The 22,813-nt window shown below is 43.5% G+C and overlaps 1 protein-coding gene across 13 annotated transcripts in view; it reads left to right on the top strand.

Moving 5' to 3' along the window:
• Window positions 1-22,813, top strand: part of ZNF462 (zinc finger protein 462) — a 140,790-nt gene that overhangs the window by 85,506 nt on the left and 32,471 nt on the right. For all 13 annotated transcript variants that reach the window (XR_011506304.1, XR_011506302.1, XM_070519085.1 and 10 more), the window contains exon 8: window positions 20,698-20,965. Coding sequence is in view for 11 of the 13 variants with exons in the window: in XM_070519085.1 (XP_070375186.1) it covers window positions 20,698-20,965 (268 nt within the window). In the remaining 2 variants the exon portion in view is untranslated. The remainder of the gene's footprint in view (window positions 1-20,697; window positions 20,966-22,813) is intronic.

Genomic DNA, 22,813 nt, shown 5'->3' with positions numbered 1-22,813 from the left:
AATGTGCCTCATGAATCAGGGGTGCAGTTGTTAGCCTCATTGTCTAGAGAAGGAAACTCAGACCCCAAGGAGTGAAATGATCAGTCCAAAAGTCACAAAACGAGTTTGTGGGGGAACTTGTCTGAATCCAAAGCCTGGGACCTTAACCTTTGCAGCATCTCATTGAAGACTCAGAGCAGAAATACTATCCATAACTGACCCAGACGCTGAGGTACAACCTCTTATATGATGGGGGGCCCTGGAACCTTCCAAAGGAAACAAAAGACAAGTTTTTATTATTGATTGATATTTAGAGCTTAAGTCAATAGATACACAGATAGTGTTAAGTTGAAAGAGCGGAATATAATGAAGTGAGAAATAGTGCGTTTGGATTTTGATGGCTGTAGCCATGGAAAGAGAAGGAATTGATGAGTCCCGGAGGGCTTCTTGGAAGAGGTGGGGCTCAGGCTGGGCCTTGAAGAGTGAGTAGGGTTTGTACAGGTAGAGGGAAGTCCATCCCAGGCGGGAGGAGTATGAGAAGTGAGCAAACCTACAGAAGAAGGGATCCTGGGACAGCAAGGGGAGCAGGCTGGCAAGAGTGGAGGGTATGAGGGAAGCTAGTGGGAGGACACTTGTTGAGGTGAGGAGAGTAGAGCCAGACTAAAGGGGTACTTAATTCCAGGAAGAGGGCTTCAGATTTGTTAAGAAACAGGCAGAACAAAGAAGACCAGCAGCAAGGTCCCTGTCCCCTTTGGAAGTGGGAGGTCCTCTTGAACCAAAGTGCATTAAGCTAGCGTCTATAGGTCTTCAGGAATGAATGTGCCTTAAAAATACTCATGGCTGGGAGTTACCCCCTTTTAAGATGGCTGCATAGATTTTTCCTTCTGATTACAAAAGTAATACCTACTCATGATTTAAAGAACAGCATTATGGCAATACGTAACATAAAATGTGAGGGTCACTCGTCATGCCAGCCTCTCTGCACCCAGAATAATCTCTATTAATAGTTTGCTGTAGAATCATCTAGATATTTGTTCTATGCAAAACAGGTTCTGTTCTGTTGTTTTAATTTTTTTTTTCAAAACTGGGACCATAATATGCAAACTATTTTTTTTCATGTTTTTGCTTCACTTGAAAGATTCTATAACTATTTGCCTCGCTATAATTTTCAAACATGAGGGTCTGTCTCTTAAAACAAACAAACAAAAACGACTCCCCTTCAAATAACAAATATCGAGTACTTAGAGGCTTCAGGTATTTTGTGTGTGTATGTGATATATGTGTTTAAGATGGATTCTCAGAATCATGTAAGACCTTTGAGGTTTCACCTGTCAAAAATTCACTAGTTTATTTCATTTTAAGGCTCATTCCTAAAAAACTTACTTGAGTAAAATCTCTTTTCCTACTGCTTAAGACTTAGTACATTTGAAATATTGGCAAATGGTCCATAAGTTAAATGACAAAACCAAGATTACAGGCTGTCTAGACTATTCAGAGTAATGAGCTGCAAGTGAGATTTTGCAACGGGACCCATATAAAATATGTTGGGCAGCCTCTGACCCTTGTGTTCGCTTCCATTACTAGACTTGCCGAATAGTCTTATAATTGTCAGTTATCACGTCTGTCTCCCCAACTAAACTGTGTGCTCTCTGAGGTCAAGGACTGTTCAGAGCCCTAGTACTTGACAGGCCCTTCAATAAATACTTCTTGACTTGAATTAGGGCAGCAAAATCAACCACACACAAGGAGAACCGACAAAACTGTAGTTGACATGTGAAAAAGTCTGGGCATTTTAGAGACTGTGAGCTCCGCTGTGCCACATGATGTTTGGGAAAAGTCAGTGGAATTGGCCTGCATGTATACCATGGTGTTGTGTCCTACACTGCTGCCCCTTGGTCGCGCCTCCCCACTCCAATTAAGTAACTGTGGCTTTCCCACAATGGCAACACCGTATCCCTTTCAACTTTCCACAACCAAAGTGACTGATCCCTTTCCTCCAAGCAGCCAAGAAGAGTGAGCACATTCTTCACTTTCTGCCTTTTCTTGAGAATACTGCTTCCTTCATTTAACAGTCACTTGTCAAATGCCTGCTGTCTTCTTATTTCCTTCTCCTTAGCTTCTGGAATGTTCTTTCACCTTCTTCAGTGAACTCAGTGCCAGGTTCCCAGCCTTCCTTTTTACTCCAACCATGACCATTATGCTCTGGAATTCCAATGCACTAGATCCAATGATGATGACCCAACAAATACTTGGTCTCTTCAGCTAAGGAGATTTGCCTCCTTCCTGACTGTTCTCCATCTGCCCATCTGTGGCTGGATTCACCGTAACCACTCCACCTCCAGCATCTCAAACTCATAAATTCTCTCTGAGCCCTACCAACCCAGACCCTGTGTTGGCCATTTCAGAGGGACTTTCTCCAGCATCTTGTGTTTCTAATTCCCTTGTCCTCTGGTTTCCAACTTGCCAGACCCCAACCCTGAATAACCCTCACTCTGCGCATCCTCTGATTTTAGCCAGTCTTCTCAGCTCTGATCTCAAGCTTTTCCAATCTGTTTTCAAGGTTATCTTTGTTAACCAGAAATGCGATTTAGTTTTAAAAATAAACTTGAGTTTATTCAGATTTATCCCTCTTTAATGTCAATTTCCTTGTAAGTATTCCAAGGTACTTTCTTGAGTGAAAGCAACAGGAATGGAGTCACAACCAATGTGCTAGAAGTTGCAAATAGCTACAGTCCGTCTTGCCTGCCCCAAAGCTAATAGTGAGTAAGTGGAGTGAGCAGATATATAGTTAATAGCTGTGGCAATCACAAATTATTGTACTTGTGAGTTGTGATTTTACTGTTACTCTGATTTTACAGTATTTTAAAATTTTGCCCATGGGTAAGTTTTTAATTAGGAATACAGAGAAGGCAAGATGAAGAATCCACGTCTACCTTGCACGCAAGCAAGAATAATGCCACCAACATATCTGTTAGAAGAAACAACAATTGTGAAAACTAAATCAAAGGCAGGCAGTAAAGTGGAAGTAAAATTCCCAACTAACACATTAAAATGGAGAAATTCTATATTGTTATATGTCAACAATAAAATAAGATCGTTTTTGCTAATTTATCTATAATATACTTTTGCACCTTGGTTATGTTACCTACATAATGGAAGACTGGAAAAAAAAAACTCTAAAAAATTAAGTTCAATGTTTAAATAAAAGATTAGAAAGATTAATTCTTTTCTAAGTTACTTTTCTCAATGGCTTTATTATTATGTGCCTCTATGAAAAGCTTACAAAGGTTTTGGGTACATTTCCCTGTATTTCTCTTCTTCTAATTTTCTGGGATATTATCTAAATCACTGTATAACTAAGGAGGAATGTTGAGTACAGAGATATCTACCCATTATGTGTTGCCAGAACAGAAAGGATTTTGAGAGCTATCGGGTGAAGGGATGGTGGTTCTGTGCAAGTCAGGTGCAGGTTTAAGATTTTTTTTAATTAATTAATTTACTTTTTTTACCATTTTCTAAGTTGAGAGAAAGCAAAAACAATGTATGAGAAAGAAGCTTTGTAAACTATAACATACAGTCGTGTGCTGCATAACAACATTTCAGTCGACGACAGACCGCATATATATACACACGACAGCGGTCCCATGAGATTAGTACCATATAGCCCAGATGTGTAGTAGGCTGTACCATCTAGGTTTGTGTAAATACACTCTATGATGTTGGCACAACGACAGAATCGCCTAATAGACGCATTTCTCAGAATGCATCCCCGTCGTTAAGCGACATATGACTGTACTGAGCAAATTGGTGCTTGTTTTTATATTAATCATCATAAGCCTAGTAAAAAGAGATGACTCTACTTGAGCTGGCCACGTACAGTTAAGAAGTGCTGAGATCAGCCCCACCCCACAGGGCCAGACTCTCCTCGCAGACCAGGTGGGGCAGCTCTCCTCCTGCCCCTGGGCTTCCGGTTTCTGGAAGGGAAGTGAGGGTTGTTGACAGCAAAAGGTCAGCAACATTTGGTTACACAACAAGCACATCTGAGTTCTGCCCCAGGGATTCTGGTGGCCAAGGCCCCCCCTCGGGCACTTCAGCTCCGGGGAAGCATCCAAATGTCCATGGAACCTCTCCCCCAACTCTAACCATTTTTTTTCAGTGGAATTTTGGAGTCTGGATCCAGTTTTGGCCTTGAGTCTGACCCTTCCTGTGTATCACTGGGTGCATTTTGATTGAGCAAATGCCAGGAAGAACCGTTTTCACCCAACTGGAGCTAGTGAAAATTAGGGGCAAATGATCTTTTCAAAACCAGTTCTCTGTATAGATCATCTTTTCATAAGTCTGCTTGGGGATGTTGGACTCCTGACTTTGAGGTTCAGCTTGAGAGCTGCTGCAGGCCCACATCCAGGAGGTCCATCCGCATTGAGGCCATGGGACACCCAGCCTGTGCAGCCTCAGGCAGAGGTGACTACCTCCGTGTCGCACATGAGTGTGCTAAGATAAATCATTTACCTTCTCTGAGCCTCAATTTCTAATATGTAAAATAATAACAATGCCTACTTTATGGGGTTATTTTGGATTAAATAAGATAACATATGCAAATTCTTTCATATTCTAAATTACCATAGAATTATTAGATATTATTAAAGTGGTATCGTAGAAGCAAATTTCTTTTCCAATTATGACAATTTGTCATCAACTAGAGATTGAAGAGGATTTTTTTTAAATGAAAAAGGAAAACAAATTTCATGTCTTGCCTTGGAAGCTGAGTGAAATCTCTTTACATCATGAACTGTTTCTTGGGAGTCTAAAATAATTCAGTGTTTCGGAAGTGCTTAATCTGGAGCTGTGTTGATCTAAATTTATTTGAACTTTGGGGTTTAATTGAAACTACCCACACAAGAAACTCCTTAGCACTTGATGTCCCAATGGTCTGGTGTCATGCATTGATAAGTCCTGGGGTCAGACATCCTTCATATTATTATTGGCATTAATCAATATACGTTTTTAATTAATGACAACTGTCGTTTCTTGCATGTCTACTGAGTGAGTACTTTACATACATCGTCTCATTTCATCTGTCCCCCACAACAATTCCATGAAACAGGAACTTCCATAACCAGCTCCCTGCTATTTTCGGAAGGAGGGAAATAGGCCTGAAAAAGGTCACGGTCACCACCTGGCAGAGTCCGAGTTAGGGTGCCCGGCAGCCTGACTCCAAACCTCTGTCTGCTCTATCACACTGTTTCCCTAAACCCTAGTTCTCAGATGTGTTATTTTTCCTTGGAAAGTCTAAAAAAAGGGAGCTATATGAACCCACTCAGGAAGTGACCTCCTGTTGGCTAACTCCAGTGATGTCTTCTCTGGGAAAGAGTCATTCCTCCTTTGTTTACATCCGAGGCTGCAGCCTCCTTCCCCCCCCCCGCCCCACCACCCCGGAATCCCCGGCAGTGTGACTTTGGCCCCCACGACTCTAATGAAATGGCTTTCATGAGGGTTGACAGTGACTCCAGACAAACAAGTCCATGGCCTCTGCTCCTGCCTCATCTGTCTTTTTTTGTCCGTGGCATTTAAAACGGCTGACCTTCCTTCCAGGGAGATTCTCCTCCCGTGGTTTTGGTCCTGCTGTATGTTTCAGGCTCTCCTCTGGCCTCTCTGATAATACCTTCTAGAACTTCCGCCCCTGTTTTCACCGCTTTTCCTCCAGCTGCCGTCACATAGACCTCCTTCTGGTCCTCCAACCTCTCCTATGTGCTCTCCCCATTCACAAACACGTGAAATCAACTCTCACCTTTCTAATGATGCCACCCAACTCTCTGCATCCAGTCTTAACCTCTCAGGTTAAAGCTCAGACTCTCTTTTCCATCTGCTCTTCATTTGCTCCACCTGGAGATCTCGCTCAACCTTCACCTCACAGGTTGTAAAATGGAACTCATTAACTTCCTCCAAAACTTGCCCCGCTGCCAGGGCTCGTGGTACCCAGCCAGAATCCTCTGCATCTTCAGGTCTTCTTGGACCCACGTCCCATCAGCCAATCAGTTGCTTACTCAGTCTTGTTTCTTTGGCCTTTCTTCCTCTTGCATCCATCCCTGTCTTTCCCACCCCCATCTCTTACTAAGGCAGTACCGTGTCCACCCCACCTGGAAACTCCTCCCTGCAGTCTACTCTAAGCGAGGTTGAGAGTCATGCCATCCTATTCAAAAATCTTTAACAGATCTTCATGGCCTGTTAAAAACAATTCCCACTCTCAACCTTCTCCATGCCCACCCCCCAGCTGCCCCTCCTCTCTCTGTCTCTTTATGTCCAGACCCTACTTGTCCTTCAGAGCCATGTGCAGCTTCCTTCACTGCCGTGATGTTTCTCATGAGGCCCCCTGATGTGAGTCAGCTCTCCCTCCTCTGAAATCCCACGGAGCTGCGCCCTACCTCTCTTGGGAACATGTGGTCCACTCTGCCAACTCCATAATAGTACCCGAAAGGAAGCTCGTTAGGGACAGGATTTTTGTCCTGCTCATTTTTGTATTCTAAACATCTGGCAGAGGGCCACTTCCTTCCTAGAGTAGATGCCCTAGAAATGTAAAACGAAGGTTAGTTGTGGCCTGTAAATAATCACTATGATAGTTTAAAGCAGTAAATCAAGATTTGAATAGTTTTTCTGACTCCAGAGCCCCGTTGTCTTCTGGCCACTCCACTAGCAACAGATAGACACGCCCATGGGTACTTGCTCGTGTGTTTGAGTGCTCACTCATTTTAGCATGCGCCATAGTACTCTCCCCTAACAACCTGAGAGCTCTCGAAATACGAGCTCTGATGGTCTTTGTTTCTGTCAAATACCTATCATACAGTAGATCTAATATTTGTTATGATTAAATACATCATTTATAAAAAGCTAATGAATTCAGAAGAATGTTGAATCACTTTACAAAATAATATTATGACCATTGAGCTGAGTCTAAATGAATCTGAGAAATATGTATTGTGTCCTTCGGTTCACACATGGGTGTTAAAACAAAGGAGTGAAATACTGATCTGGAAACATTTTGCGTGCTGCTGAGACCCTGTATTTGAAAAACAGACCGCAAGATCTTGGCTGACGCCTACCCATTTTTGGTGTTTGCCCATGTGTGGACATACCACTTCGTTTCCTGTGCTTTCTCATTATTTTATTTTATTTTTTTGCATGTGAAGTGTTGGTAGGGAGCAGAAAAGGTAGCCCACTGTTTCCATCTTTCCTTCCCATTGGTAGGGCCATCATCTATTCCAGGTGTAAGCATAGCACGTTCAATAGAAACAGTAGGAACTGAATTTCAAATGAACAACTCCAACCTGCTAGTAAAATCCAGAGGAAAAGAGATATTATGTTGGTGTTTTCTACTTGGCAAAATGAAGTATGGAATTGTAAGCTGCTGCTGCTATGCCATCATCAATGGGGAAGGTGCTGCTAGTTGGTTTTTCTCACAGTGGGGATGCATTTATACCAAGCTGCCTTCCCCATCGGAGGGATGGTTGGTCAGGACTATTGGTGCGCTTTATAGACATAGGTAAGGTGAAAATGTGAAGCCTCTTTTTCACTGGTTCCTGCTTAAAACCCTCCAGTTGGCTGTCTACTTTGCCTTCAGAATCAATTCCAAGCTTGGCATGGAAAGCTGTCATTGGGCCCCGCATTTCTCTCCAGGGTCATTCCTCAGCCCTTCTTTCCTCCTACTCAAGATGCTGCCACCAAGCTGAGTGCCCTGTCTTCACAGACTCCTATCTCACATCCAGGCCTTGCTGTTCCTTCTTCCTGGAATGCCCTTTTCCACTTATTTTCGCCCTTCCTTCTCGTTATTCCATTCACTTGCTAATTCCTAGTCATCCTTGAAAACTTGACTCCTGTCTCCTCCGGAAGCCTGCCTGACTCTTCCTGTCTGGCTTAGCTTGCATGCCATAGGCACTCAAACGAGTCATTTGAGTGAATGAATCTAGTCTTAAGTGTTGATGTTCATGGTGCCACACACTGGCCATGACACTCAAAAGGCTGAGACACGTGGACGTATGATGGCAAGGCTACCTCTTGGCAGAGACCCTTCGGTTTCTTATATTGAGTATGGGCAGACACTCTACAGGGTAGCACATGCTCAGCTGAGCCAGAAGACCCCACAGAAGCTTAGATGCCCTCATCACTCATGAGATAAAATCCCCAAATCCATGCAAGCTGAGAAGTTTGGGACAAAATCCCTGATAGATAGGAGGGAGAACCAGTCAATCGACTAGTAGATATATCTGCTATAGATCAGGTGGCAAGAAGTGCTATCAAGAGACAGTCGACAAAGGAGAGAAAAGGGCAAGGCTGCGGGGTCAGGTAGGGTGGTCTGGAGAGCATCATTGAGGATGGGGTGATTGCCACACCTGTAAACTGGATACCCAAGGAGCTTGCTCAAAGCTGGAGGTGATCTTGAAAAAAATTTAAAAGGAAATAGATCCTAGAATGGACGCCAGGAAAGCCTACAAAGTTTGGGAATTTAAGGCAAGTCTTTCTGTGTGCATTGTTATCCAACAAAATGGGGGGGAATCGTTGAGTCTGGAATTGTGCAGGTCGAGTCCCACGGTCGGTCCCCACCCCATTGCGGCCATCTTCCCCTGAAAAATAAGCTGGCAGGCTGATGCCGAAAGTAGCGGTACAGTTGGCTTTGCCCAGAGTCAATCAGTCAAAAGCTAGCTGCGGAGCACCTCCCACGTGCCTGGAGCTGGGTGAACGTTGCTTACATCTGTTCAGAGCAGTGTAAGGATGCCCATTCCACTCCATCCTGCCATCCAGTTAAGGAGACCAAATTCTTTCATCTATAGAGAACACTCCATAAACACTAGAAGGCAATTTATAGTTCAGTGCAAAAGTAGACAATATAGACGTTAATTGCTGTGGAATTGAGGCCCTGAAAGCACTCCCTCTGTGCCAGGCACTGAGCTTCACACGCTGGCCCCTGGCACTCTCCACGGCACCCAATGACGTTGCCAGTGTTGTCGTCTCCATTTTACGAAGGAGCAACGAAAGGTCTGCTTACTCGAGTCTCCACAGGGTTGCGAGGAGGCTCAGATGCATGCTCTGGAGAAGGGAGAAGTGGCCTGTTTTCCAGTTGCTCCCTTGGTTTCCCCATCTGTAAAATGAGAAGTAATACTTCCCATTTCATAAGGTCATGGTGAAGATCAGCCAGAGACCTTGTAAACAGCACCTGATCAGTTGCTAGACATCGAGCCGACCCAGACAGTGAAAAGCGAACCTGGGTGTCCCTCCCCGATCCCTCCGGCTTCTTGGAGGCTCCCACCCTCCACCGGAGCCCGGCATCACTGAGCAGTATCCCGTGGGTGAGTTGGGAGTGGGCGGAAGAGCCAGCTGTCCTAAGAGAAGAACCTATTGCTTTAATGGTGATTAAAAATAGAGCTTAACCCAGAGCCAGGATTTTCTTACACTGCATGGGAATAGGTGAAAAGAAAAGAAAAAAGAGTAAGAAACCCACTGGGTTTGTTGGTTCAGAGACTCCCGGGGCTGGGGGACAATTTTAGAATAACTCTGTGCTTTGAAGTGTGGCTGCTCGTTCCTGTTCTCGATCAACAGTCTCCTTTCTCACCTGATTTCCATATCATCACTCAGAGCTCTACAAGGATCTAAATATATATGCTTACACTCAGATGTGTTCTTTTCTCCCGATTCTCTAAGCTTTTGAGACATCTCTACGATTGTTGCCCGTCAGGGCTCTCACCGCGGTGTTCATGGCAAGCCATACATTGTGACCGGCTCCTTGAAGTCAGTAGGTATCTTCCCTCCAGACAGGCCTTGAGGAGTATGCACCGTGGCCTTGCTCATGGCCTGTGAGCTCTAAACACCATGTGAAATTGCTAGCAAGCTCTCTATGGTGAAGGGCAAGGCATTGATATAAAGAGGCTTTTGTGCTCAACGTTTGTCATTGGATTTTTCAGTGTGGTAAAGACATCTATCTATATGATCTAAACGAACAGCAGGAAACAAGACTTCCTCATCACGCAATTCAAAGAGTCACAGGTGAATTATGCATTTGGCATTGTAAGAGCTTCTCAATTAACAATGGCAGATGCCACCCGGAGTTTCCTCTGAAAAACATCAGAAAAAGGCTTCTTTACCACACATTCATTTGTTTCCCTACAAATTCTCAGCCTGTTTTAAGGAGGATTTTTTTTTTACATTCTTTTTTTTTTTTTGGTGAGGAAGGTTGGCCCTGAGCAAACATCTGTTGCCAATCTTCCTCTTTTTTCTTGAGGAAGACTGTTGCTGAGCTAACATCTGTGCCAATCTTCCTCCCATTTTTGTATGTTGGGTGCCACCACAGCATGGCTTGATGAGCAGTGTGTAGGTCTGCACCCAGGATCCAAACCTGTGGACACCAGGGTGCTGAAGCAGAGTGTGTAAACCCAACCACCATGCCACTGGGCCGGCCCCCAAGGAGGATTTTTAAGAACACACACTTTGAGTTCCAAATACTGCTGGGTGCAGAAGGAAGACCTACAATGTTTGCTAATGGCTGTGGTAGGAAAAGAACATGTTTTTACAACTGGGACATACACAGGTCCCAGGTGATATTCCTATTTCTCCATCGACTGGCTGGGTGACATGAAGCCATCTCTGGTTTTTGGAGCCACCACACGTTTTTATGCAAAGTGAGTAGTCTGTCCACTACGTATCTGGGATGAGACTGCATTCCTGATGGAGGAAAATTGGTAAAACATTTTAAACAGTGAGAATAGTGTTAAATATCTGAAATTAACCCATAAATGCCTTCTCATGCATTGCAGAGAGCTCTATTTTCGTGGCTTGAGGAGTTGACTATAGAAAAGTCATGGTGCATTTAAATACATGGTACCTATTACACCTGTGCATTTTCACAAACATCTGTGCCTACCAATGGGTGCAAAAAAGGAGAGAGTTGCATGTAGAATCATCTAAAGTGGTTCCCAGATGTCCTGGTATCATCTGTTTGAGAATTTAGATTTATCACTGATTTAGGATCAAAACCAGAAATTAAGCCCCCGGCTTCTTGGGATAGCCATGGATTATGAATTTCATGCTATTCAAATTCTCAAATGTTCCTGAAGCCATTCTCCAGGTAATTAAAAAGACCCAGGCTTGTTTCAGTAAAAGTGGGTCAATTGTTTCAACGTGAAGGTTCTATTAACTTAAGTATCCAAAGAAAGAGTGACATTTGGTTAATTGGATTTTCCTTTTAAATCTGGGTTTTCCAGAGCACTTTTTTGATTTTGAACTCTTTGGTTCCTTGTAACACGTTTATTGAGCACCTGATTTGGGACAAGCCCTGGGCTAAGTTCTTGGAGATATGACCTTTAAAAAAGTTACTGATGGATAGATGGATGGATAGATGGATGAATATTGTACTTTCAAAGAGATCGTAGTCTGATGGAGGTAAAATAAATTAACCTCAGTGCAGCATGATGAGTACTAATGGGAGAGCCCGGAGTGGAAAGTGAGTAAGTATATCTAGAAAGGTCAAGGAAGATCTTCATAGCGATGGTAAATTAGAACTGAGTTCAGTTTTGAAAGATGGTAAGAGTTTGCCACGCTGAAAAGTAGAAAAGCATTGCAAGAATGTGCAAAGAGGCAGCAACAGGAAGCACACAGAGTCAATGTTGGGAACCTTCCATGTAGCTGGTGATAAGCGCAGTGTGTGAACAGCGTGGGAGTGGAGTGGGGATGGGTCTGGAAGATGAGGAGAGCTGGAGCACCGTGCCTCAGAGTTTGGATTTATTTCTGTAAGTACCATGATCATATTTGCTTTTACAAAAGAAAGGAATCTTAGGGGGAGGGGAAACTTGAAAAGAGAAAGCCAGGTAGGAACATTTTGCGGTGGAAGTCCACACAGACCACCACCAGGGCCTGAACAGAACAGTGGCAGTGGATACGGAGTGGCCCACAGATAAGAGCTTTTCAGAAGGTTGAAGCAACAGGGTTTTTTAACTCATCGAACGTGTAGAATGAAAGGGAGAAATGAATCAAGGATTTGTTCTGATTTTGTTGACGGGATGGATGGTGATGCCACTGGGGAAAAAAAAATAGAAACAAATGGGCTTGTTCTCAAATACAGGACCCACCAAATGGAAAGTCCAGGAATCCTCTTTGTCTTGAGTCAGACTTGCCTGGATTCCCCAAAAATAGAGAGAGAGTGAGAACACGAAGCTTCATGCAAAAAAAGGCCTCTGAGAGACCGTTTTGATGAGCTCAAGAACGATGGGACACGAATCTCAAAAAGAGAAGCTTGCCCACTCTTTGCTGTGTTTTTGTCATTTTGAAGATGAAAGTTTTTTGTTTTTTTCCTCAACTATTCCCTGATCATATTTCAAGGTCTTGTTTTTACTCATCAGAATGACAGGAAGTTTTCAGAGTGTGTTTCCTTCAAGTTTGGCCTCAACCTTATTTTCGGGATTAGGCGTTTGTTTTTCCATTTGCCTCCATGACAACCAAGCCCTGAATTCCTATATATAGTCATCCAGCGTCCATTGTCCCCCTGGCCATTGTGTCATAATCTTGTGCATCCAGGCCAGAGAACTGCACTGATGATAGAAGACAAGGAGCTGCCGGAGTCCTTGGCCTGGAGACTTTCAAGGCGTAGTCAAAAGAAGGAAATAAAATAACGTGGCAGCCTCTAGAGATTTACGCTCCCCTTTAGACACTATCCAGAAGGAGTTGAAATGGCTCCTGTTCCAAAGCTTAGTTTCTCTTACCGTTTTATTTTGGAATGGCCTAGAGAGAACATTTTTGAGAGCCTTCGAAGGAGATACTTGGGAAGTTGGATTGGTGATTTGTCGTTGGTGGTGTTCTTCTAGATGCCAGATTCTGCTCTGTGTTAATAGCACAAAGTGAACAATAGGTATGTTGAGAAAGAAAGAGAGTTAAGTCGAGTTTCAAAGGAGTTCAGATAGAACCTAAGAAATCTTTTCAAATAAGTAGGCTTCTTGAGTCTGAGTCATCTTGACAGCTCTATGCTACATACTGTTTTCATAACCTAAAATGATAGATAGATAGACAGGACTCGAGTTAAGAAAGTTGATAGATAGGTCATGCATGCATACATACATAGACAGACAGACAGGACTGGAGTTAAGAGAGTTGATAGATTGACCATACATACATACATAGACAGACAGACAGGACTGGAGTTCAGAAAGTTGATAGATAGGTCATGCATGCATACATACATAGACAGACAGACGGGACTGGAATTCAGAAAGTGGTCCACAAATTCAATCCAGCAAACATTTTCGTAAGTACCTTTTTTTATGAAAGGACCATGAGTCCCTGTGGCTCTAAAAGCACATATATATGGTTCCTGTCAATCGAGAATATAAACTCCACGAGGGCAAGGATCCTTGCTGGTGTTTTCTACTAATATATCCCAAGTGCTTAGCAGTGCCTGGCACAAAGAAGATTCTCAATAGATATTTTCTGAATTAATATAAACTGGAAGGGGCAAACGCATAGAAACAGTAGAAACTCTCAAGACCCAGAGTTTCTCAGTTTTATTTGAAAGCTTCTTAATGCAGGGAATTCTTTTTAAAATGCCTTTAAGCATTTTATTTTCACTTAAAATGTCAATATGTTCACTCACCAGCATGGTGGCGTAGGGTCGAGCTTATGTTTTTGAGTTTGGGTCCTTCGATTGGAGTTCTCCACTTTCTCTCGCATAAACGACAGTCTCCTACACTGCATCATGTGCTACTTCCACGTCTTTTAACTGGAATGATAATTTAGACATTTGTGCAACAGTCTTAGAGCAGTTTCTCTCGATTTTTATGTTCTCCTCGATCTTTTATAGTTGGTCTTGCTAAAACATAATTTGACAGTCATGTTTTTTTAGCAACTTGACTTTATCAAGTCTTTTCAAAGCATTCAATGTAGCTTTTGTAGAAATGACAGTTTTTATACCCATATTTTACTATTTTAGATAATATTAATTAAATTGAATAGGCTCAGTAACAAATATAACTGTTACAAAGAAGTTTGGGGGCAAATAAAACTGGTTCCTGTTAGCATTAACTCAACTGCTGGGAGCAGAAATGGATGGACCTGCTAGAGAGTGACCCCCAGGACAGCTCAGACGCAGTTGCCATGGGTCTTCTTTGGGCAGGGTGTTTTAAGGTCAGAGGCATTGATCTGGCCAAGTTCGTTGGTGGAGGTTGCTTGCGAACATCTAAGTGTCATGTGAGGTATAATGAGATCAGGGCGCGGATCATGATGTGTACGTGTTGGCAAAGCACAGAAGCGAGCAGAGTTCTTTCTGGATGGTTGGGAAAAATCTTCACACAGTAGGTGACATTTCAGCTGAGTTTTGAAGGATTGGTAGGAATTTTCCAGGCCAAAAGGAGAGGAAAGGCACCAGGTAGCCTTGTTCAGTGATGAAATGTGTAGATGTGTAAGGAATCAGGAACTAGCTAGAAGGGGGGCTGGAAACATCACTGGGACCTGACTGAAGAGCTGTATGTGCCGAGCTAAGGAAGGGAGACTTTATCCTTGAGCCCTGAGGCATAATCAAATCATAATCATAGAAGTAATACATCTTATATGTCTATGATTGCATGCTGGCCCAACTAGAGCAGGTCTTAGAGGCAGGGAGACCAGATAGGAGGCTGCAAGAGTTGCCCGTATGGGATATGAGGACCTGAATGAACAATGGGAAGGGAAGGGAGGGGACTGGAGAGGAAAATGATTGGAGGTGAGTCACGACATGTGTCTCTCGGACGGGGTACCTGGTTAAGTGTGCTGCTGCAGGAAACGTCTGACAAGCTGAAGGAAGAATCTCGCAATTTGAGCTTGAGCTAAGTGGTGAGCCATTCACTAACGTTCAGAATGAAAAAGGAGATGTGTGGGCAAGGGTGATGTCAGTTTTCAGCATGTTGAGTCGAAGGAGTCAGAAAAGTTTTTCAGCTGAAGACGAAGACTCAGATCATCTCAGGCCTTGCTAGGTTTCCCATTATGTTAGAATTCTCTATCTTGTCAGTGCCGATACTTGAGTCACTATCACACACATAAAAATTCCTAGACTATTTGTATCCTATTCCTACTTTTATGAACAGTTATCTAGTCCAAGTTGCATGCCATCCAAAAGTTTCCTGGCTATTGACTAAAGGATGTCTTTAGCTGCTTTCTTGTCGTTTAGTGTGACTTTCTCAACTTTTCTATAATTTCTCAGCTAGCAGTAGTGGGCTGTATTTCCAGTATATTTGGGTCCCACCCCCCTCCATACTTGGATATTTACAGCATTTGTGGTTAAGTTATTCACAGGTAATATTCTATTTCTTATTCCTTATACAATCAACCTTTAGTTGCGAAATGTGCCTGCTTTTCTGAAGAAAATTACAATCCGTGCGTTCTTTTGAACTTTCTGTTATTTTAGAACTTAAAGATTTTAAATTCTCCATTCTGCAATCGACCACACCCTCTGATGTGCATATTTTTCTATTCAGACTCATCTTCTGATCTTCATTTCTTTTCGTTTTAAGAATCAAGGGAAATTTTCATTGGGATAACGTAGCTGTTTGATTTCTATCTGTGACTGAAGGTGGAGATGCGGTGAATTGAACATTTAGGTATCTTCATGTCTAGTGTTGATTTCATTAATTAACACACTAACTAATACTAGTTACATTTATTAGCGGACACTCAAGCTTCTCTTGACATCCTCCCCGTGTCTCCCTCATTCCCACGTCCTGTGGGTCACCAGCTGCCCCTGATTTTGCCTTCTTCTCCACTAGTTCTTTATCGATGCCTCTATTAAGACTTTTATTGCATGGTATCACAGTTATTTACTTGTCTGTCTGTGACGGTGAGTTGCTTGAGGGCAGGGACCAAGTCCTACTGTCCTTGAACAGGGTCTCCCATTGACTTAGGAGCTCCGTAAATATGTGCTGAATGAATGGATGTAATTTAATCATTGCCCTGGCCACCTCTAAAATTTGCTTGCCTCGAATTCTTTGTCTTTTATTTTCTCCTGGTACTTGATTCACGCTGACCAAGGAGCCCTGTCTCCCAAGTCTGCACAAAACTCTAGCTCAGATGTGGTTGCTGGCACCAAGGCGCTTCCTCTGCTGTTTCACCTTCACTCACACCCTCTCTGCGGAGCTGCAGAAAATTGAGAATTGATCCCCCTGTGTGGCTTCCTTTTGGGAACAGTCAGTGCATGAGGGAATGTCCTCTTGGGTTCCCGCAATTTACCGCCCAATTGATTCTTACTCTTCCTTGTGTCTTCCTTAATCTTGCAATAGTTCAGCTCTCCTGTTACTGTTCATTTGTTCTCTTTGCCTCTTGTATTCCTTCAATCGATGAGTAAGTTTGCTAAGCATGGAGAAGGCCTCTATTTTCCTAACAGCCGACTGCTCTGCTCTCTCCCCTTGTAGATCCAAGTTTCTAGAAGGCCCCCCTCGTGGCTTTGACTTGGAATCCCTAGAGCCAGCATATGGTCTGACGCTAAGAGGATGTTGGCTAAATGTTGGTAGAATCAGAATATTCAAGAAAGCTTCATTCTTCTATGTTTATTCTTCCAGTTTGCCGGTTTCTCGTGTGCTTCTATAAATTCAATTTTCTGTGATTGTTTCTGTGCCGGCTAATTTCTGGAGAAAAAAGAAAAAGAAAAACTCTCAAACTGATACTTACCTGGGTTTGGCTGGTATTCTAGGGAGCTGGAATTAGAGCAAGAAATTTCCTGTGTCTCCAGAACATGACTAGTTAGAGGGGTAGGATGTCTCGTCTCGAACTCAGCCCTTTCCCTGGTTTGAAATCCTGAGCTGTCCAAGGGCCACCACCTGCGAGCACCCATCTCCCATTTGCGTTTGTGTACCTTTCTTCCCCCGCCAGATCCCACTGGAGGAGTCTTAGAGCCTTATTGTTTGAGTGCCATTTATCCAGCATCTCACTAAAGCGTGCCATTTGCAGAGGCAGATTCCCAGTTCCGGGTATTTGCCATGCTAACCTGTGCGGCGTGCTTGTAGCAGCGTCTCCTGTGTGGTCCCCTTCTTTGTTTTTGTAAAGCATTTTGAAATTTTGGATCTTCTTTTTCTTTCCTACAACTCTCACTTTGTGTATTATTTTTTTCCCATGTGCCCTGAAATGCTTATTTTAGTGTTTTCTTGTGTATTCCGTTTAATGTTATTTACCATCTGTTCTATCTGTTACCATTTCTATCTATTCTAATGTTATCTTCTCAACTATTTCAGCCTTTCTCCCACCTTCTCTCTCTGCTCTCTGCTGTGTGTTTGTTGCTGATGGAAAACTCAGATGTTCTTTCTCTTTCTTCTGACTTGCATCACGGGCCTCCAGAGGTTGCCAATGGGTACAGATGCCTAATAGATAAGACTCTGATCTCTGTTCATATCCTCCCTCTGCCTCTTAGTAGCTGGGTGACCAACCATTCTGAGCCTCAGCTCTCTCGTGGGTAAAACTGGGAGGAGACCCTATGCTGCCCACCATCGTTGTGAGAATTCATTGCTGGCTGCTCAGTAAATTCCACACTCACACCTATAGGTACTGTGACTATCCGTGCTAAAATTCCAGTTTAATTCTGATTTTACAAAATTATTTTCTTGTTACAGACAATTTACCAAATGGATGGCTACCTATAATGTAATTAAATTTCTAACTACCATTGTAAATTATAATTTATTTTCTAAAACTGCATATAAATAAAGTCACAAGTCCGAGAAGTCATCTCGTTTCTCAGACCGCCTGGCTCAGGGTTGGGTGAGGAACATCTGGACCAAACTCATCTCTGCTGTTGGTTCCGTTGTAGATATCACCAGCCATGCAGGTGATAAAGAAGTGACTCGTGTGGCCCGCATTTGGGTACGGAGTCCCAGTTAGATTCATCCTCTTGTGCTTCTGCGGCTGTATTTCTCTGTGACCACAAGTCGGGCTCTCCAAGCGCAGAGTGTTTTTACTTTCCTTAAGCTTGGAATGAAAGAGAATCGTCTTAATGATGATTTTTAACTTATGTGACATGCCCTTCACTGCTAACAGTCTCTTTGCCTTTCTAACCTGGGCACAGAGCAGCCCTGTTCCTGCTCTTCAGGCTGTGCCTCGTGAACCAGCTGGAATTTTATGTAGCTTAGCAAGTGGGCTTTTTTAAGATCGGTGGAATCATACACGCTCACGTCTTTGTCACTTTAGTGCCCGAAGTGCTAAAATTGTACATTATTCGCAAACTCCCAAGTGAGAGAGAAAGAGAGAGACAGTGTCTTGGCACCAGAGAAGAAAGTACGGCTCTAAGAAGACCCAAAAAGTTGTAACCTGGGTATTATTACAAATGTATCATAAGTGATGGGATTTGCTTATTTTTGTAAATAAGCCTGTCCATCTGATTTAAACCAGGAGAAAAGGAAGGTATGCCGTGGCTCCATACAGCTGTTGCTCTGGCACTGCCATTTAAGAAGGGTGATGAGCTTTCCTTCCTTGGAATCCTTTCCCCACGATTTCTTGTATTTTTATTTCTCTGAGTTTCATATAACACGTAAATACTGGAGTTAAAATTTAGAATTCGTTTTCTGAGATGGATGGAATAATATGCAGTCGACCCTAAAGACAAGAAAAATGTGTTAAGTTAAAGGAGACGCTCTTCCTTTGGAGGAGGTGTATCTAAGAGGTCCGTGCACGTGTTAGGTTAGGTAGGGGGTGGGCGGAAGGTAGGGGGAGACGAATTTACCTGGCTTATCGTCTGATTAGGGGCCACTTCATAATTTTGCTAGAAATGGGTTGAAGCTGTCAGGTGCCTTGGGTCAGAGATGACTGCCAGCATCTGTGCTAACCTGTGGGACACACTGAGGTGGGTGCTGTGTCTGGGAGGAAGTCTTGGCTGCTTATTGGGAAATGGACTGTTCCTGGAGACGTTTGTTCTGGTCTCTGGGTAGATTTGTGGATGGTGGACGCTCAGGGGAAGTCGGACCCGACTTTGGTCCCCGAAGGTCACAGAATTTCTCTTCTGCAGAGCTAAGAGCACACGAGGACCACACTGCCCAGAGGACAGGGGCTTGTCGGGGGCACTGCCTTGGCGGCCCAAGTCTCTGTTAACAAGAGAGGCGGAGTGTATTTTGTTCTTCATGGTGTGTGTGTTTTAAGCAGAAACCAGTCTTGAGAGCTTAAATAGAACACATCTCGAACAATCCATGAAATGGTAAACAAACCTGCTATTGAAAGAAAGAATGAGAAGTTGACAATTGCATTATTGTGATCCTGAGTGGGTTCATCAGCAAGGGTCGAGGAATAAAGAAAAAGGAGATAAAAAGAATCGGGTGAAATGAATTCAGTTGTGTCACTGCTTTCTCTCTTTGTCTTTGCTTTCCACCTGGTAACGAACCCATGGAGGCTCCGAGATATTGTTCAAGTTTTCTTTTGTTTTATTCTGGTGTGTGTGGCAGGTCGGTTTACAATTTCCAAAGGGGTTTTTCTCAATCTTGAGGAATACAAATGGAGGAGGGGGAGGAAGAAAGCAAGAAGGGGAGGTAGTTCAGTATTTTCAAGACAGGAGGTGGCCCCACCAGAAGGGAGGCTGCATCGAAGAGGCCGATGGGATGGATGGTACAAGTGTCATCAAAGATGGGTTTTACAGAATTCCTCCATGTCCTGCCTGGGAAATCGTGCTTTGGAAAATGAAGTGTCCATCAAATCAGGAGGAGGCTGGTACAGTTTCGCTCCCGTTTCCCCCTGCTTTTTGAAAGGCTTCAGAAAAGAGCCCTTTGTTTTCTTTTCAAGGAAAGTTACACTGAAATTCATCTGTGTGGAACTCCCGGGCTCCATTGTGTCATTCACAGGCAGCTGTAGGTTACACAGGACAATGTTGTTGAATTCCTAACCTCAGCATTCAAAGCCGCGTGTTGGGAAAAGGTTCAAGACCTTTCTTTTACTTTCCCTCTCTCTCTCTGTTACATTTTTTTAAATTTATTTAAAGAAGAAACTCTGAGATTTCCCCACCTCCCATCGAGATCCGATTTCCCCACCACATGCCACTGAAGCTTCTCAGGGTTGAGATTTGTGCCTGTCATTTCCGACATTTCCCTCCAAATTGCAAACTTGAAAATACCTTTCAGGGAAACTTATTTGGAATTTCATTTTAATGGGATTTATGAATAAATCTCCATTTTAATGCTGACTAAGCTTTAAACGTCCATTCCTGGAGAACACTCTGGGATTTTTAGATTTTAAAATTTAAATCACTTCACTGTGAAGGCATAAAACATTTTTATATTTGTGAGTGCCATGTGCTTGAGCATTTCTGTTAAAGACTTTTTTTTTTCTTTGCTTGGCTTGAATAATTCTGGCCTGCAGAGGAGGAGCGATTGCATCATTTGCTTCGCTTTCTCGTGTAGACTCCTGTGGACGTTTTGTGGGTTTATCTCCCCTACAAGGACGGGTATTCTGTGGCAGCCTGTTGCCACACTGCAATTTCCTTTAAAAAAAACAGTTTCCTTTCTTCCTTCACTTTGAAACCTTTAACCTCAGAATTTTATTTTTAAATGCTGCAAGCCTTCAAAGTCAGATTAAAAGAAACGACACACCTGCGTTTCCCCAGATAGGTGTTGTGAATGTAAATGAAGATGAAAGATAGGGTCATAGTCGTCCCCTTAACAAAATACTCAAAACTAATGTCGGAGGTTTTCAAGCTTCAAACCCCCACCGTTTTTTCTGTGTCCGGTGTCATTTTCCCCCGTCTGTCCACAGACTCGTCCTACTCGGAGCCTCCAGATGTCCAGCAGCAGTTGAACCACTATCAGTCTGCTGCCCTGGCGAGGAACAACAGCCGTGTAAGCCCTGTGCCTCTTTCTGGGGCTGCCGGGAGCGCTGAGCAGAAAACCGAAGCTGTTCTTCACTGCGAATTCTGTGAATTCTCCTCTGGCTACATCCAGAGCATCAGGCGCCATTACAGGGACAAGCACGGTGGGAAGAAGCTCTTCAAGTGCAAAGACTGTTCCTTTTACACAGGCTTTAAGTAAGTGGCGTGAAAAACAGCCTTGAAAAACAAGGTTGCTGCCTCTGCTCCGCCCCTCACCACATTCTTCCCTTGCCCTCTCCTACCTGGAGTTCAGGGGAGGCCTTGCCCATGGGATGATGCAGGGATTGGGTTCAGTCTTCACAAAAGGAAGCTAGTTCCAGAAGACTGCTTTGGGGTTTGTGGAAGGGATGAAGAGCTATATCTGAACAAATGAGTTTAAAAATCAGAGTGAATGGGTGCGCGAGCAGTGTGAGATCGCAGCAAAGGATTTCCTTGACCCAGTGCAGGAAGCAATGCTTTTTTTTCCCCTCGGAGAACTGTGTCCCCTTCTTTTATTTGTCTTTGAAAAAAAATGTGTTCTTGAAAACAAAGTCAAAGTCAAGACAGAACATCCAGCAGTTGTGACTTTTCTGCTACTGTTGTAGAAAATTCTTCTCTCTTAAGATCATATTATGGAAAGACACCCCGAGAATCAAGACTCCAGCCTGTGAAGACTAGACTTGAGCAATCCTAGAGAGATTGTTCCAGACTGGAGAAAGAGAATCCAAAGTCCCCTTTGCTCCTGTGTGTGACAGAATCAGTGAACTCAAAAAAATAGAGGGCTTCCTGTCATTTAATCTAAACTGTGATTTAATCTCATTCTGGGAGAGACCGTTGAGGTTAGTAGTTACCAGTGTAGAACGTGGAGCCTGGCTGCCTGGGTTTGAGTCCCAGCTTTGCCACTTACTGGCTGTGTGACTTTGGACAAGTCACCAAGACTCTCTGTGTCTCCGGTTCTTTGTAAAATAAAGATACTAATAGTCCCTCCCTCCTAGGGCTCTTGTGAGGAGTACATGAACCAATGTATCTGAAGTGCTTAGAGCAGTGCCTGGCACAAAGGAAATACTAACAGTGTTACAATTTCTATCAGAGCTAGAAAGCTATTATAATAAGATAACGCTAGATGGTACGTTATGGATCGAGAGCTGTCATCATCGGCTCCTATTGCAGTCAGGACCTGAGCCTTTGGCCGCGCCAGTACTTCAGTACAGACTCCGCAGAGGGGCTGGCGACAGTAGGCTTCAGGCCCAAAGGAAAACATGAGTTGGAAGAAGAACAGATCTCTTTTCCACCAACATCTGAGTCGCTGGGATTTGATGGAAAATGTGTTGTATCTCTGTTAGTTTGGTTTGGTTGTTTTTCAGATAAATATGTGTGTGGCCTTAGAACTGAAAGACAGTTCTAGAAGGACCCAGATCACAAGGCCCACTGACAGGTGTGCGTGTTCCCCCGAGAGAAGCACTAGGTTAATTAACCCGTTAAACCCGCCCATTACGCTCTTGGTTTCCTCCGTTTTTTGAAGGCTTTGTAGAATGCGACATTTTGGAAAGGATGGAGGGGCAGCAACTACTGTTGCCCTCCGCCTTCGAGCTGGTACAGCAGCTCTGACTTTAGTTTGCCTGGTTGTCAACCATGACGTCAATGATGACTCCCTAACCAGCTTGTAGACAGTTGGTAAATCCACCTAGCTTTAAAATCGTCTCTCTCCTTCGAAACATGATGAGAAACATGTTTTCGTAGGGATTTTATTTTCATATTTTTAACAGACAGTTTCTAATTTTCAAGAATACAGTGTTTAGGGAATCCCATTTCTTTTCAAACTAAGCCCTGAACCCAGCCAAGTGGCAAAATTTCCAAAGAAGAAGTTACCGCCGCGCAACAGTCTTCAGTTACTGGATTGGACAAGTGACCAAGGAGCTTTTGGTCAGCAAACGTGATTAACGACTGTGGTTTGGGTCTCACACCCAGAAGCCCTGTGGTAGGGTTGGCAGCAGGGGGTGTGTGAGTGAAGTGGTCCCTTGTCCC

Source organism: Equus asinus, chromosome 10 (assembly GCF_041296235.1).
Source record: "Equus asinus isolate D_3611 breed Donkey chromosome 10, EquAss-T2T_v2, whole genome shotgun sequence".
NCBI lineage: Eukaryota > Metazoa > Chordata > Mammalia > Perissodactyla > Equidae > Equus > Equus asinus.
Note: the sequence above shows the minus strand (reverse complement) of the source record. Positions and strands in the feature narration are given on the sequence as shown.